Genomic DNA, 13,694 nt, shown 5'->3' on the forward strand with positions numbered 1-13,694 from the left:
TGAGGCTGAGGTTAAGTAACCTGCTCTAAATCACACCTCCAGAAAGTAGGGAGATCTGGATTTGGATCCCACCTCCTTGGACACCGCAGTCTGAGGTCTTAACCACTGTGACTTGACTGCCAGACCTCCCATAGCTGCTCTGTGCACAGCCAGCCAAGGTCCTCCTGCTCTGCCTCTTCCTTACTGGACATCCATGACCCCTCAGTTACCAGATGACCCAAGTGAGGCCATCCACGCCACGGTGACTGCCACGGTCTCATAGGTAGGATGTTTATCCAGTTATCTGGCTTGGATATCAACCCACACCCCATTGTACAGATAAGGAAGTTGAGGCTCACAAAGAAAATCAATGGTGAGGCCAGGACAGGGGCTGGTTTCTCCTTCCACACATCCCATGAGCTGCCTCTGCTATTTTGAGACGTGTATTATAGGTCTTATTGGGTCTCTTCTCTGGCCAGTATCTGTCCCCGCCAAGAGAACAGATCTGCGTCTTCAGCTGGGCAGCCTCAGCCAGGTCATCTGGTGGGATCACAGGGGCCCAAGAGCCTCCATGCCTCTTCACAACAGTCTGCCTCCCCTGCTTAGGGATACGGATCCTGCTCCTGCTTGGGAGTCCCTGACTGCCCTGACTGCCAAGCCTTGCTGTTTTGCAAGGCTGTGGGATTTGTTCTGGGTCTGAGCTCTGGTTCAAACTGCTCCACGGGTCCCCTGCAGCCTCCCCTGTTGCCGGATCCACTCCCAGAGAGGCGCAGAAGGAAGGCTGCTCTTGGAGACCGGCCCCAGTGGGTCAGCCTTGGGCCTGGCAGTGAGATTCCCTGAGGCCACTCAGCAGGCAGCAGGGCCAGCAGCCGGGGACACAGCGAGGGGCAGGTGGCTCCATCCCTGCAGCTCCAAGGCCCCCACGTCGGGAAGGAACTTCATGGATCTAGCACAGCACAGGCCTTCCTGATTGATGGAGGGCCAGCAGTGGGGCAGGAAGAGAGGGAGCCGATGGGAAGGCCAGATGGAAGGAAGGATTGAGGAAAGAGAGAGAACAGCGGGGAGACAGACGGAGACGGGGACCAGGGGAGACCAAGAGACGCAGAGAGACATGGCAAAGAGACAGATGAAACAAAGAAATGCTCCCTGCCCTCCAGGCTCACGGTTGTGAAAGAGGCAGAGGGACACAGGGCTCTCGTTACAAGCAGATTTGGATGTGCCGTCGTACTGGCCCAGTGGCTGTGAGGACTGAGATGGGAGAAATTCTCTCTGCTCTGAGCAGTTTTCCCAAGGAAGTGGGCCTTGAACTAGGTCTAGAAGGATGGTGGGAATTTGCAAGGTGTGGATGGGAGCTGAGGAGAGCATCCAGGGGCTGGGCTAGTTTGAAAAAAGGCCAGAGGTGGGAGTATTCACTGTGTCCACAGAGTAGGAAAGGTCTGGTGGGAGCGGAGTCTGGAAAGGGAGGTCAGGGCCAAACTGTCAGGGGCACCCAGAGCCAGGTGGAGAGGGCGGGCGGAACAGAGGGAGCTGCGGAGCCAGGAAAGCCAAAACCAGGCTTTGCTGTGGGAGGGCAGGGCCGCGAAGGAGCCCAGGAGACACTCGCAGGGCATAGTTATCTATAAATGTGCTCCTGTGTATTTTGCATGTAATAAAGTCATATTAGAAGGCTTTAATTTTTTTCTGACTGCAGGAATAATGCATATTGGTTATAGGAAAAATAGAAAATATAACATCATTAAAAAAAGAAAGTAAAAATAACCCATAATCTCGCCACTATGTTTGGAATATTAAGCAAAAAGGAAACGTTCTGGGGCTTCCCTGGTGGCTCAGTGGTTGGGAGTCCGCCTGCCGATGCAGGGGACGCGGGTTCGTGCCCCGGTCCGGGAAGACCCCACATGCCACGGAGCAGCTGGGCCCGTGAGCCATGGCCGCAGAGCCTGCGTGTCCGAAGCCTGTGCTCCACAACGGGAGAGGCCACAACAGTGAGAGGCCCGCGTACCGCAAAAAAAAAAAAAAAGGAAACATTCCCTCTTCACCCTCCACCAGTGTCATTTGATTCATTTAGTCTCTACTCACTTACTGAGCACCTACTCTGTGCCAAAAACTAACTAGACAAAGAGCCTTACCATGGGTAACCTTACATTCTCGTGGAAGGAGGAGTAACGTATGACACCTAATAAACGTAACAACTAGGTAAATATATAAAATGTTAGATGTTAAGTGCTATGAAAAAAGAAAATGCAGAACAGGATGAGGGGATTAGGAATGCAGAGGGGAAGGGGCAGGGAGCAGATTCAAATATAGTGTTCCAGGGTGGCCTCTTCCCAGTTCCACACTTTTGATATGATTTTATTGCACGCAAAATACACAGGAGCACATCTATAGATAAATATGCCTTGGAATCTTTTTTAACAGAAATTATTATACTCTCCCTATTATTCCCATACTTCCTTTTTTCTCTCTCTCTCTTAACGGTATATCCTGGACATCACTCCAAGTCTGTGCATATCTCCTTTGTTTTCCTTTAGTGCTGCACAGTATTTTATTGTGTGGCCACATTCACAATTTATTTAGCAAGTCCCCTACGGATGGACAGTTTGATGGTTTCCAATCCTGAACAGTTTGTTTTGTGGTATTTGGGCTGAGAAGGGGCAGGTCCAGAACAGGAATGCAGAAAGGGCTGCCTTGACGTCTGCATGCCTAAGAAGGAGATGGGGCCGGAGGCTGTGAGGGAACGGCCCAGAGCTGCAGGAAGCCCCCCTTCCAGCACTTGCGATGCCCCTGCTCACCCCCTCTGACCCTGCTCCTTCCTCCCTCCAAAACCACCCCCTGCCTCCTGACTTTGCAGCAAGGTGCGGTGAGCGGCTTGTCCGTGGACATGTGTGTGGGTGCACACGTGTGCCTCTCAGCAGCCAGCCTCCCGGACCCTTCTCTTCCCCACGTGCTTGGCCAGCTCATCTCTCGGTGGCTGGAGAAGGAACGCCTCCCAGCTCTGCAGGCCTTTGCTTGGTCAGCACTGAGCTGTGGTTAGAGGACTCAGCTTCTCAGACCCTCACTGTGCACCCCGAGGGTCCAGACTGCATCGAATCACACAATGAAAACTCAGGGACCTCGCTGTGTTGCATTCTTCCGGGGGGTTCCCAGCAGGCCCACTCCGTTGTGCAAAGGGCTCTCAGCTTCATTCTATAGAACCATTCCATGCGCCCCCACTCGGGGGAGCCCCTGGCCTTGTTCGCTGCACCCTCCACCCTGCCCTGGCCTCCCCCTGCTCCCCCCACCACCCCGGTGCAGATGGCCCGCCAGGCTCATAAATCAGCGTTTCTGCTCACAGCCCTTGTTGAATGCCCCACTGGACCCCGGTTGCTCTGAACCGACGTCCCAGCCCTGCACACCCACCGCACGTATCCCACACCCAGGCTCTCTGGCTCCGAGCGAGCACAGAGCTGAGGCAGCTCTACCAAACCCAGTAAGTGAAAACAAGCGCCAGTAATTTCCTTGCCCCACCAGCCCCCCGTCGGGGGCTCACCCACTGGGCCAGCCCACCCCAGGCTTTGATGGCACCCCCAGCCCCTGCACATACACCCCTCCTTCCTTTCAGCTGATGGTTTGCAAGTGACTCAGAGCTGCCTCCAAGCAGGTTGGTGCTCATTTAGGGAAGGAAAATTCAGTGGCCCACATAAAAATCGCTTTATTAAAGTGCAAAAATCTTCCCCCAACTGTATTCCCACCATCTGTTTTGCTTGTAATGCTTCTGAAAAGCGCGATTCTCTGTGCCTCTTTGGCCTTTGTCCTTTAAAAGCTACCAGAGGCGACTCCCTGCTGCTCTTAATGGGCCCTCCTCTGCTCACGACCCAGCTCCCTGACACACTGGCCCCGCAGTCTGGCCAGCTTAAAGGCCCCTTGCTTGGGCAGCTGCGTGAAGACTTGAGAATTCTGGGGCAGAGGGAACAGCCGGACCTGGGGGCAGGAGCCTGGGTTCCAGTCCTAGCTCAGACACCTGCAGATCACTGCATCTTGCCAAGCCTTGGTGTCTACATCCGGGAAGTGGGGATGAACTCTCCCTCTCAGAGTAATTGGGAGGATTCAAGCCAGCCACACCTGTGAGGGCTCCAAAGTCCCTCCCCACACCACCCCCTGCCCCGTCTCCTCTCCCACCCACCCCACCTAACACACAGGCTCGCACCCTGCTTCTTCCACTTTGAGCTTCTCCCTGATCTTCAACACACATGCCCTTTTCATACCTCTATACTCTTGCCAGTGCTGTGCCCTCTGCCTGGAATGCCCCTTCCTTCCCTTCTCTGCCTCACAAGCTCTTGTTCCTCCTGAATCCTCCAACGAAATGACTTCTAACACCCACCTGTCTCACCAAGTGGTACCAGTACTATGGGTGCACTTTTCCAGTGTATTATAACATAATCACTGTGTTCATTGCCCTCATGGGGCTCAGCTCCTCCAGGATGGGGCCTGGGTCTTTGTCCTTCCTGCTAAATCCCAGATCCCTGCATGATGCTTGGCCCATGGTGGGCTGGTCATTGGGGTCGGGTGGGCAGTAGAACAAGGGTTTAGCAGGTACGGGCTTTGGGATCAGACACTCCCTCTCTGGGTAACTGTGAGCAATTCCCTTCACCTCTCCAAGTTTCATCTCCGTTGACTCTAAAATGGAAATTATAAAACTAGTACCTTCTCATGGGACTGCCATGAGGATCCAATGCCCTAACACTGAGAATCACCTGGTACAGTTTGGGGTGCATACTCTCTAGCAGTATTGCCAACAAGCAAAAGCCCTTTGGGAACTGCAGGGCGCCCCCCCCCCGCCATGTCTAAGAGATTATGAGGATGGGGATGCTGAGGGTCAAAATCGGCCGGGGCAGGGCTGACATTCCAAGGAAGAACTGTCCTTCCTGGATGGGGTAGAGCTCCCTTCTTACAGATGAGGAAACTAAGGACCCAAGTCGGCAAAATAATCAGTGACAAAGGAGGGAGTCCTACTGAGATGTGCTCTCCCCTCGGCTGACTTATCTCCTAGTCCTGCCCCTCCCTGGGTCTGGAGGAAGGGAGGAAGCAAGATTCAGAGGCAGGATGTAAATTCGTGATTGTCTATGAATATTCGGCGACTCTTTTGAGTTATTTCTGGCACTTCTGTCAGGCTGGAAAATGTATTCATGTAGCTGTTCTGTTGGCTTAGGTGAGAAACATTTGCTGTTCTTTGTCTCCTTTTTTTTTTAGTAGAAAACTGTTTACTTTTTACATCTGCCATTTAATTTGGGTGCTGAACACCCTAAAAATGCCACATCTCTTAAACCTCAAGAGACTGCTTCAAAACAGTAAAAGAGGGGCTTCCCTGGTGGCGTAGTGGTTGAGAGTCCGCCTGCCGATGCAGGGGACGTGGGTTCGTGCCCCGGTCCGGGAGGATCCCACATGCCGTGGAGTGGCTGGGCCCGTGAGCCATGGCCGCTGAGCCTGCGCGTCCGGAGCCTGTGCTCCGCAACGGGAGAGGCCGCAACAGTGAGTGGCCCGCGTACCGCAAAAAAAAAAAAAAAAACAGTAAAAGAGGGGACAGTTGATACCTCCCCAATCCTATTTTCACCTCCTTTCCCAAAATGAATTATTGTGGAAGGAGGGAGCGGGGCAGTAGGAGTTTATGAGAAATGTTTTCTGGCTTAATAAAGCCAACCCCAGAGCCAGCAAGGCCAGGCCTGGAAGGGGAGAGCCTCCGCGGGAAGAGAAGCTGCACCGCGTCTTCGGGTCTCTGCACTGTGTGCGAGTCTCTGCTCCAGGAGCCTCTCTCTGGTGCCGCTGCCCCATCGCGGGCACAGGGGCAGGGGCTACTCACCTTTGACACTTCCGGATGGTAGCAGCTGGTCCCTGCCCTCTATAATTCACAGCAGCCCAAGGCTGGAACGCTACAAAGAGACTTCTCTGGAGGCCTTGGGTTGGAGGGAGCAAAAGAGAACCAAACACAGGGACACTCAGGAAGTGGATGATGTGGCTTGTCAACGTGCACCTTCTTCTGGAAGCCCCGGACTGACGCACCGGGACTTGGGGAGACAGATGCAGCTGAGTCCTTCCACGCCATCCTGTCTTAGCTCCCACCCCAGAGCAGACCTCTGCACAGAGGCGTCTGTACATAGATTCCCCACAAAGTCTAGACGTTGCTTCAACCCTTTTCTAAAATATGGGAACCGCTTTCATACATGAAAATGTTTCACAGACCACCCTTGACCCCCATAGCAGCGATCATTGTAAAATCCACTGGTGGACAGCAGTGACCAAAAGCTGCTATAAATTTGACAGCACTTTCCAGTTTCACTTGTTTTCTAACAGTGTCTATATGCATTAAGGGGAAAGTAGCACACACATGTGGTTGACATCATTTTCTCAGCCTACGAATGATGCTTGGGGGAGCGTATGGATTGGTGGACCCCCGAGCACCAAGCCCGCGTCTGGTCAACCCTGGTGGGCGACGACCGACGAGGGGGCTGCAGCCTCCCTCCTACATGTGCTGAGCACTGCCCTCTTTCCCAGGTGACTGATTGGAGAAAGGGCCCTCCCAGCAGGTGAGGCCCATCCCCCACTCCTCTCCACCCCAGTCCGTCACCATTTGCCTGACCTTTTCTCGGTGATGGGCCTGTTGCCTTAATCAGGGAGCTGGGGCCAGCTTTAACGATGCCTAAACACCTGACAAATCTTTCCAGCCTGCTTCCTGCCAGTGATGTAACACGTCACTTTAAGGATGTGCGCAGATGGATTCACCATGAATGTTCTCTGAGTTGCACCACCGTTAGTTTTTGTAAACATCTCAGCTTTGTAGAACGGTCTTTCTCTGCCTTTTGGTTCTTTGTCACCTCAGCTTTTATTTAGAGCTCGGCTCAAATGCTTTCTCCCCAGGAGCCTATCCCTCACCACCCTGACTAGAAAAGCCCCCAGCCTACTCTTACTTCCTTTTTATCCCATTACCCTATTTTTGTTTTCCTCCCAGAGCTTGTCAGTATCTGGCATTATTTGTTCATCTGTGTGCCTGTCTATCCCCACTAGAGTGGAAGCTCCCTAAAAAGAGGGTTATTCCCAGTGACGGCCCCTAGCAGACTATAAACATCCAATATAAATGCAAATACGAATAAATGCGACACGCCTGAGATTACACAGCAAGTCAGATGTAAAGCTGAGATTTGTCCCCAGGTCTTCCAGATGCCCACCCCCCGCCATGTCCTTCCCAGCATGCTCGGTAAGTGGTACAGCCAAGATCTGAACCCAGGACTCCAAAGTCAACATGTTTACCACCAGGCTTTACTCTCTTCCCTCCAAAATCCACTAGAATATAAGTTCTAGAAATGTGCTGTCCAGTATGGTAGCCACTAGCCATGTGTGGCCATTTCAAGTCAGTTAGTTAAAATTAAATTGAATTTAAAATTCAGTTCCGGGCTTCCCTGGTGGCGCAGTGGTTGAGAGTCCACCTGCCAATGCAGGGGACGCGGGTTCGTGCCCCAGTCTGTGAAGATCCCACATGCCGCGGAGTGGGTAGGCCCGTGAGCCATGGCCGCTGAGCCTGCGCGTCCGGAGCCTGTGCTCCACAACGGGAGAGGCCACAGCAGTGAGAGGCCCGCGTACCGCAAAAAAAAAAAAAAAAAAATTCAGTTCCTTATCACGCCACTTCAAGTGCTTAGCAGCCATGGCCAGCAGCTACCAGAGCAGACAGAGCAGATAGAGAACGTCGCCATCGCTGCTGAAGTTGTCCTGGACAGCATTGTTCTAAAAAAGCAGGACCTCATCTGCCTTGTTCACTATTTCCCCAGCACTTCGAACAGTGTTCAATTCATATTTTTTATTAGATGAATGAATAAATGAATGATGATACTTTTGTGGAGAATCCCTCCCCGCCCCCTGGTCTGCAGCTGATCCTTTCTCCTTTCATCCCATAGGGAAGGATGAGGCCAGCAGCGTGGAGGTGACATGGCCCGATGGCAAGATGGCCAGCCGGAACGTGGCCAGCACGGAGTTGAACTCGGTGCTGGAGATTCCCTACCCGCGGGATGAGGACAGACTTCGGGACGCGGCCCTCCTGGAGGTAAGCAAAGGCATCTGGGCCTCAGAGCCAGAAAAGCAAGCCCCACCCATGGGCTGAAGCTGGATTCCCAGGAATCTGCAGACTTTGTTTCTAGAATGATGGAAATCTTCTTAGCAAAGGGCAGGCTTCATAGTGACCCCTCCATGTGTAGTTTGCACGCCAGTGTCACACCCACATCTCTTCTGCTCCTTGCAGAAATCCTGGCGTATTGGAAGGGCAAGCATTTTTCACCCATTTTATAGAGAATGAAAACCAAGACCAAGAAAGAGAACCCACCAAAACCGCACAGCCATTTGTGAGCAGAGTTAACAGTTGGCCCCAGGTCTCCTGCTTCACTTCTGGTTCTTTCCAAAGCTTCTGACAAAGCTGTTGCTTCTGAGGGTGGGGCAGGGTCTCGGGGGGCTCCTCGGGGAAGAGCTCTGGACTACTCTCTGGAGAGGATCACGCCATTGTAGATAACAGGGGCCCACTTAAACTCACACAGAAGAGGGGGCTTACAGGGCGGGTTCTAGAGGAGCTCACAAAATGCAAGGGATGCTCAGGGCGAGAGCCATGGCAGCTCAGTGGCCCCAGGAGCTCAAAGACGTTTGTCATTAGTGCACTGGCTCGGGGGGGAGCATTATCCTTCCCCAGGAAGCCGCACCAGCACCCCATCATTTGTCTTTTCCAACAGTCAACATTTCTGTCTTGTGTTAAGTGTTCCGTTTCGAGTCCCCGGCCACCCCGCCTCCAGCCACCAGCCTGCTGTCTCTGAGACCTGCACATAGACACAGCAAAGCCTCCACAGCCCGGCGTGACCAGGCGCCGGAATCTCTTTCTCAGCCTCACTTAGTTCAGCTTCTAGCCGCAAAGCCTTTGAGTCCCTCCTCCTGCTGGGATGTCCACCTCTTGTCCAGCCAGCCCTGCCCAGAGGTGGGGGACGGCCTGGCTTGCAGGCACCCACCCCTTGTGAGTGGGGAAGGTTCTCAGAGAAGGGGGTGCAGGGAGTGTGAGCAGGCACCTCTAAAAGCTTCTCCACCCCTCTCTACACTTTGCCTTCCTGAGACCCGGCCTGTCTCAGGGTGATGCCACAGGAGGGACAGACTCTGTTAGGTGTCCCAGTGCAGGTGTGTGGATCCCATGCAAGGGGAGTGAGCAGGAGTTTGCATGGATCTGTTCGTGGCCTCCCTGCCCAGTTTCCTATTCTCAATGCAAGACAAGGGGCCTGGCAGGGAGGGGATCTCCCAGGCGCAGAGCTAAGAGCAGCCCTCATGCTGGGGTCAGGGTGACAGCTGCTCTGCGGCTGTAACTAGGAGGGGACCTGAGATGGGATCTTCTCCACTCACTAGTGTCTCTGCTTCTGCCTACCTTGCAGTGCGGCCAAGGATTCTCCCAGCAGGAAAATGGCCATTGCGTGGGTGAGTTGCCTGCCGATACCAGGGGACAAGGCAGAGGCCGGACTCTCACTGGGGAATGTCAGCCTGGGCCCTGGCAAGGCTCAGGTTGCAGACAAGGGGCGGAAGGGTGAGGAGGCGAATGTGTTGTTTGTCCCTGAGGCTTCAGATGCCAAGACAACCGCCAAGTGACTCGGCAAGGTGGGAGTGATGGTAGTGACCAGCAGGCTGAATCACTGCAGCTCTGGGAATTGGCAGTGCTTCCCTGCCATGCATACAGACAGAATGAGCATGGGGAGCAGACACACAACCACCTGGACAGAGCTCCCAGGGAGGCCTGGCTCCCAGGGGGCCGTGGTGGCTAGGGCGGGCATGCATCCTCCTTCCAACAGAGCAGCAAGCAAGGGGGCCGGTGAGCAAGGGTGGGCATGGCTGGGGGGCACTGGAGCAAACCAGAGTGTAGCATGTGGTCACAGTACAAAAGGGAAATTGCAGCCTTGTGCAGTGCTGGCAGGCAGGTAACTGCAGCACGGCCAGGCTCCGTGAGGCAGCTCTGTGAGGGTCCAGGGACCTTCTAAAAGTCCCCAGAGGGTCTGGAGTGGGCAAGGGGCAGCCTAGAGGCTCAGCACCCAGAAGGTCTTCAACCCAATGTCTTCCATCCCAGTGACCAGCAACGAGGGGTCAGGCCAAAGATTCCACCTGCCCTTTAGATGCTCAGGCAGCTTTCTTCCCAAGTCCCCTCTGCAAATACTCATCAGCCCCAGGTGAATGCATTTACTACTGAAATGCGAGAGTAAACAAGAAGGACGCAGTCCCTGCCCTCTTGGAGCTTAGAGCCAATGGGAGGGGCACAAAAGTAAACAGCGATGACCACACAGCCTGAGCAGGGCTGGGGTGGGGGAGGGGAGGGGACTGTGGGAGCACAAAGGTGGGGTCTTAAACCAGTCTAGGGAGGGTCCAAGAAGGTGTCCCAGAGAAAGTAAGGTGTGAGTTGAGGCCTGAAGGGTGATGAGGGGTTCGCCCTGCAGAGGGGAGAAAGTGTTCCAGTGGAGGGTGCTGCATGGGCAAAGGACCACAAGTGAGAAGTGGAGGAGGATGGCTGGAAGGGGGGCTTGAGGAGGAAATTAGTCCCCTCTGCTCTTCACGTCCCCTCTGTAGCCACTCTAAACAGACAGTGCACGTACACAAATTCCAGCACCTTCCCCATGTGCCGGGCAGACGCCATGACATCCCCAGTGCAGCCGCCGCTTCCTTTCACCAACCAGCAGACATCTGTGCGCATCTTACATAGCGCCCCACGCGGGGAGCTGGGGGTGCACACCAAGCACCTGCCCTGGAGGGGCGTCCGCTCTAGTCTGGGAGATAGGCCACAAACATGTGACCCAAACGCTGGACGAGATGAGTTAAGAAACCTTCAAGCAAGGTGCTCTCTGAAGACTCTTCTAGATGGCATGGACAGGGAGAGGACCTTTGAGCTGAGACCTGAAGGATGAGAAGGGTCCAGGCACAGAAAGACTGGAGGGAGGAGCTTTCCTGGCAGAGGGAAGGGCGGGAGCAAAGACCAGGATACAGGTAAAAGGCTTGGTGTGTCAAAGGGACAGGAAGGCCAGTGTGCCAGGAGAGGATGGACGAGCCAAACGCCAAGTTAAGAAGGGTCTTGAGGCCCTAGAAAGGTGTCTGGACTTTGTTCTCAGGGCCCTTTGCAGTTAAGCAGGAGAGTATAGGCCAAACCAGCAGACATGGGACACATAATCAACTGAGCAAGGAACCACCTGGGAGCCATCTTTGTTAAGGGCAAAATAAGCCGCTCATGACACTGGAGGATACACAAAAGACAGGACTATCTTGATTCTTCTGAAGGAGTGAGGGAGGCTGGATGGGGTAAAAAACATGTGGTTCACATTTTCAAAAGATCACCTGGTTGCTGAATTGCAGATAGAATTGGAGGGAGGGGGGAAGGCAGGAGGCCAGGAGGGAGGCAGCCGCAGAAATCCAGGCAAGAGCTGCTGGTGGTTGGGGACAGGCTGGTGGCAGAGGAGTGAGAAGGAGGTGGCCAAATGGGAGAGGTACTATGGGCGCAGAGCTGACAGGATCTGTTGTTAAATTGCCTGCAGAGGTAAGGCAACCAGAGGAATCGGGGGTCACTCCGATGTCTGCTTGAGCAGCCAAGTGACTGACAGTGGCGTTGATTGAGTTGGGGAAGATGGGAACAGGGGGCAGAAGATGCTTGAGGGCCAGGGGGGATCTAGAGTTCCATTTGGACCCAGTAAGCTTGAGATGCATGGTAGACAGATTTACAAGTCTGGAGCCCCAGGGAGAGGTCGTGGCTGGAGTTGGAAAGTCTGGAATCATCTATATACGAAGGGACCACCAAGAGAAAGTGTGGTAGATGGAAGAGAAGACCCCGGACCAAGCCTGAATGCCCTCCACGTGTAGAGGTCAAGTACAGGAGGAGCCAGCCAAGGGGACTGATGCAAGGAAGTTGAGGCCCAGAGAGAAGAAAGGACATGCCCAAGGTCACAGCGGGGGAGGGGTGGGCAGCAGAGCCTGAGCAAGGATCCACTGCCCACCGCCCCCAGTGAGTGGCTCCCCTTGCCTTTCAGACACCAACGAATGCATCCAGTTCCCATTCGTGTGCCCTCGAGACAAGCCCGTGTGTGTTAACACTTATGGAAGCTACAGGTGCCGGACCAACAAGAGATGCAGTCGGGGCTACGAGCCCAACGAGGACGGCACAGCCTGTGTGGGTGAGTGGAGCCCCCACCATGGTCCAGTAGCACAGGGAACTGCCTTCCACTGGAGAGCTCTGGGAGGCCCCAGATCCAGGTCCCCAGCCCCTGCCTTCCCCTGGCTGGAGGGAGTCTCCCTAGACCCTCGTGGGGTCTCCAAGGAAGACCATAACAGAGGCTTGGAAAAGCCCTACCACTACTGCCATCATCTGAAGGGCCCCTGGGGTGCTGTATCCTGGCCAGAGGCTATTGCTCTTCTTGTTTCTCCCCTTCTCACATTTCCTAAAACTAATGTTCCTACCTTAAGTTCAGCCCACCTTTTCCTACCTGGGATATAGACTAACTCCTACTACTCACCTTTGTCTGAATTTCTGAACTGCTGTTTGTCTTCTTCCTCCCAAACGCTTCCCCACACCCACCACCCACACCCACCCCCCTTCTCTTTTTCCCATTTTCTATTTCTCTGCCCCATGCTTTTTGCAGCTCAAGTGGCCTTTTTAGGTGGGTATCCTTCTGCCGCCTTTAGAATCTCTGAGCCTCTCTCTCGGGCCTCATCTCTTTCTCTAGGCCTTGGACTTTGCCTTCAGTTATATGCACTTTAAATTCCATCAATAAAGGAAAAAACAAAAACAAAACTAACAACCTTTGTGGCAAACTAAATCTCTCCCACTGCCTGTCTCTCTCTCCACGCCCAGTACATTCTGCTGCGCGCTCCCTCTGAATGGACCGTGGGGGTGGCCATCTTTGAAAAGGGAAGTTTGGGAGATATTTGTGTCACCTTAGTTGTTTGTGAAGCCTTTCTTTGCATGCTTTCTGAGAACATGTTTTTTACCCCATCCAGCCTCCCTCACTCCTTCAGAAGAATCAAGATAGTCCTGTCTTTTGTGTATCCTCCAGTGTCATGAGCGGCTTATTTTGCCCTTAACAAAGATGGCTCCCAGGCGGTTCCTTGCTCAGTTGATTATGTGCCGCACGGCTGCTGGTTTGGCCTATGCTGTTTCTGCTCTGCGGGCCCTGACTGCCCGTGGTAGAGAAAGCCATACTGGGGTTGGTGGTCATGATGGGAGAGGGAAAGGGTGGCCCTTTGGGACTCTTGATAAAAATGATAAAGTTTGAACTTGAGAAGTCTTCCAGCCTCTTTCTGGAGAAATCATGCCAATAAACTCTCTGCTGGGTATTAGTGTCTAGCTAGTGGGAAAAAAAAATGTGTCTGAGGCAAGTAGAGCTGGTTGGAATGCTGCATTAGCAGCAGCTCTTCCATCACATGGCCCTTTGAAAGCAACTCATGAGATAGAGATAGTGTCTGCCCCAGGCATAAGCAGTGGTTGGGTTTGTGCATCAGTGTTCACGTGTCAGGGACTGGGGTTTGGACCAGGTAAGGGATGTGGGATGAGCAAGGGACAGACATGGAGTGCTCTGAGGAAGTCACTTCTCCACTCTGGGCCTCAGTTTCCGTCATCTAAATGACAGGAGAGTTGAACCTAAGGGCCCTTTCCTTTCTAAGACCCCCTTAATATGTGGCTGGACATAGGCATGGCTAGTGTCAGG

At 53.7% G+C, this 13,694-nt stretch overlaps 1 protein-coding gene across 2 annotated transcripts in view; it reads left to right on the forward strand.

Moving 5' to 3' along the window:
• The window catches only part of CRTAC1 (cartilage acidic protein 1), a 136,711-nt gene extending 123,398 nt beyond the window's left edge, over positions 1–13,313 (forward strand). For both annotated transcript variants that reach the window (XM_081243915.1, XM_081243916.1), the window contains 4 exons: positions 7,899–8,044; positions 9,399–9,441; positions 12,021–12,164; positions 12,988–13,313. In XM_081243915.1, coding sequence (XP_081100041.1) covers positions 7,899–8,044; positions 9,399–9,441; positions 12,021–12,164; positions 12,988–13,019 — 365 coding nt within the window. In that variant the 3' untranslated portion in view covers positions 13,020–13,313. The remainder of the gene's footprint in view (positions 1–7,898; positions 8,045–9,398; positions 9,442–12,020; positions 12,165–12,987) is intronic.
• The last annotated feature ends 381 nt before the right edge of the window (positions 13,314–13,694 follow it).

This window comes from Mesoplodon bidens (genome assembly GCF_964165515.1).
Source record: "Mesoplodon bidens genome assembly, chromosome: 1".
In the NCBI taxonomy this organism is placed as follows: Eukaryota; Metazoa; Chordata; class Mammalia; order Artiodactyla; family Ziphiidae; genus Mesoplodon; species Mesoplodon bidens.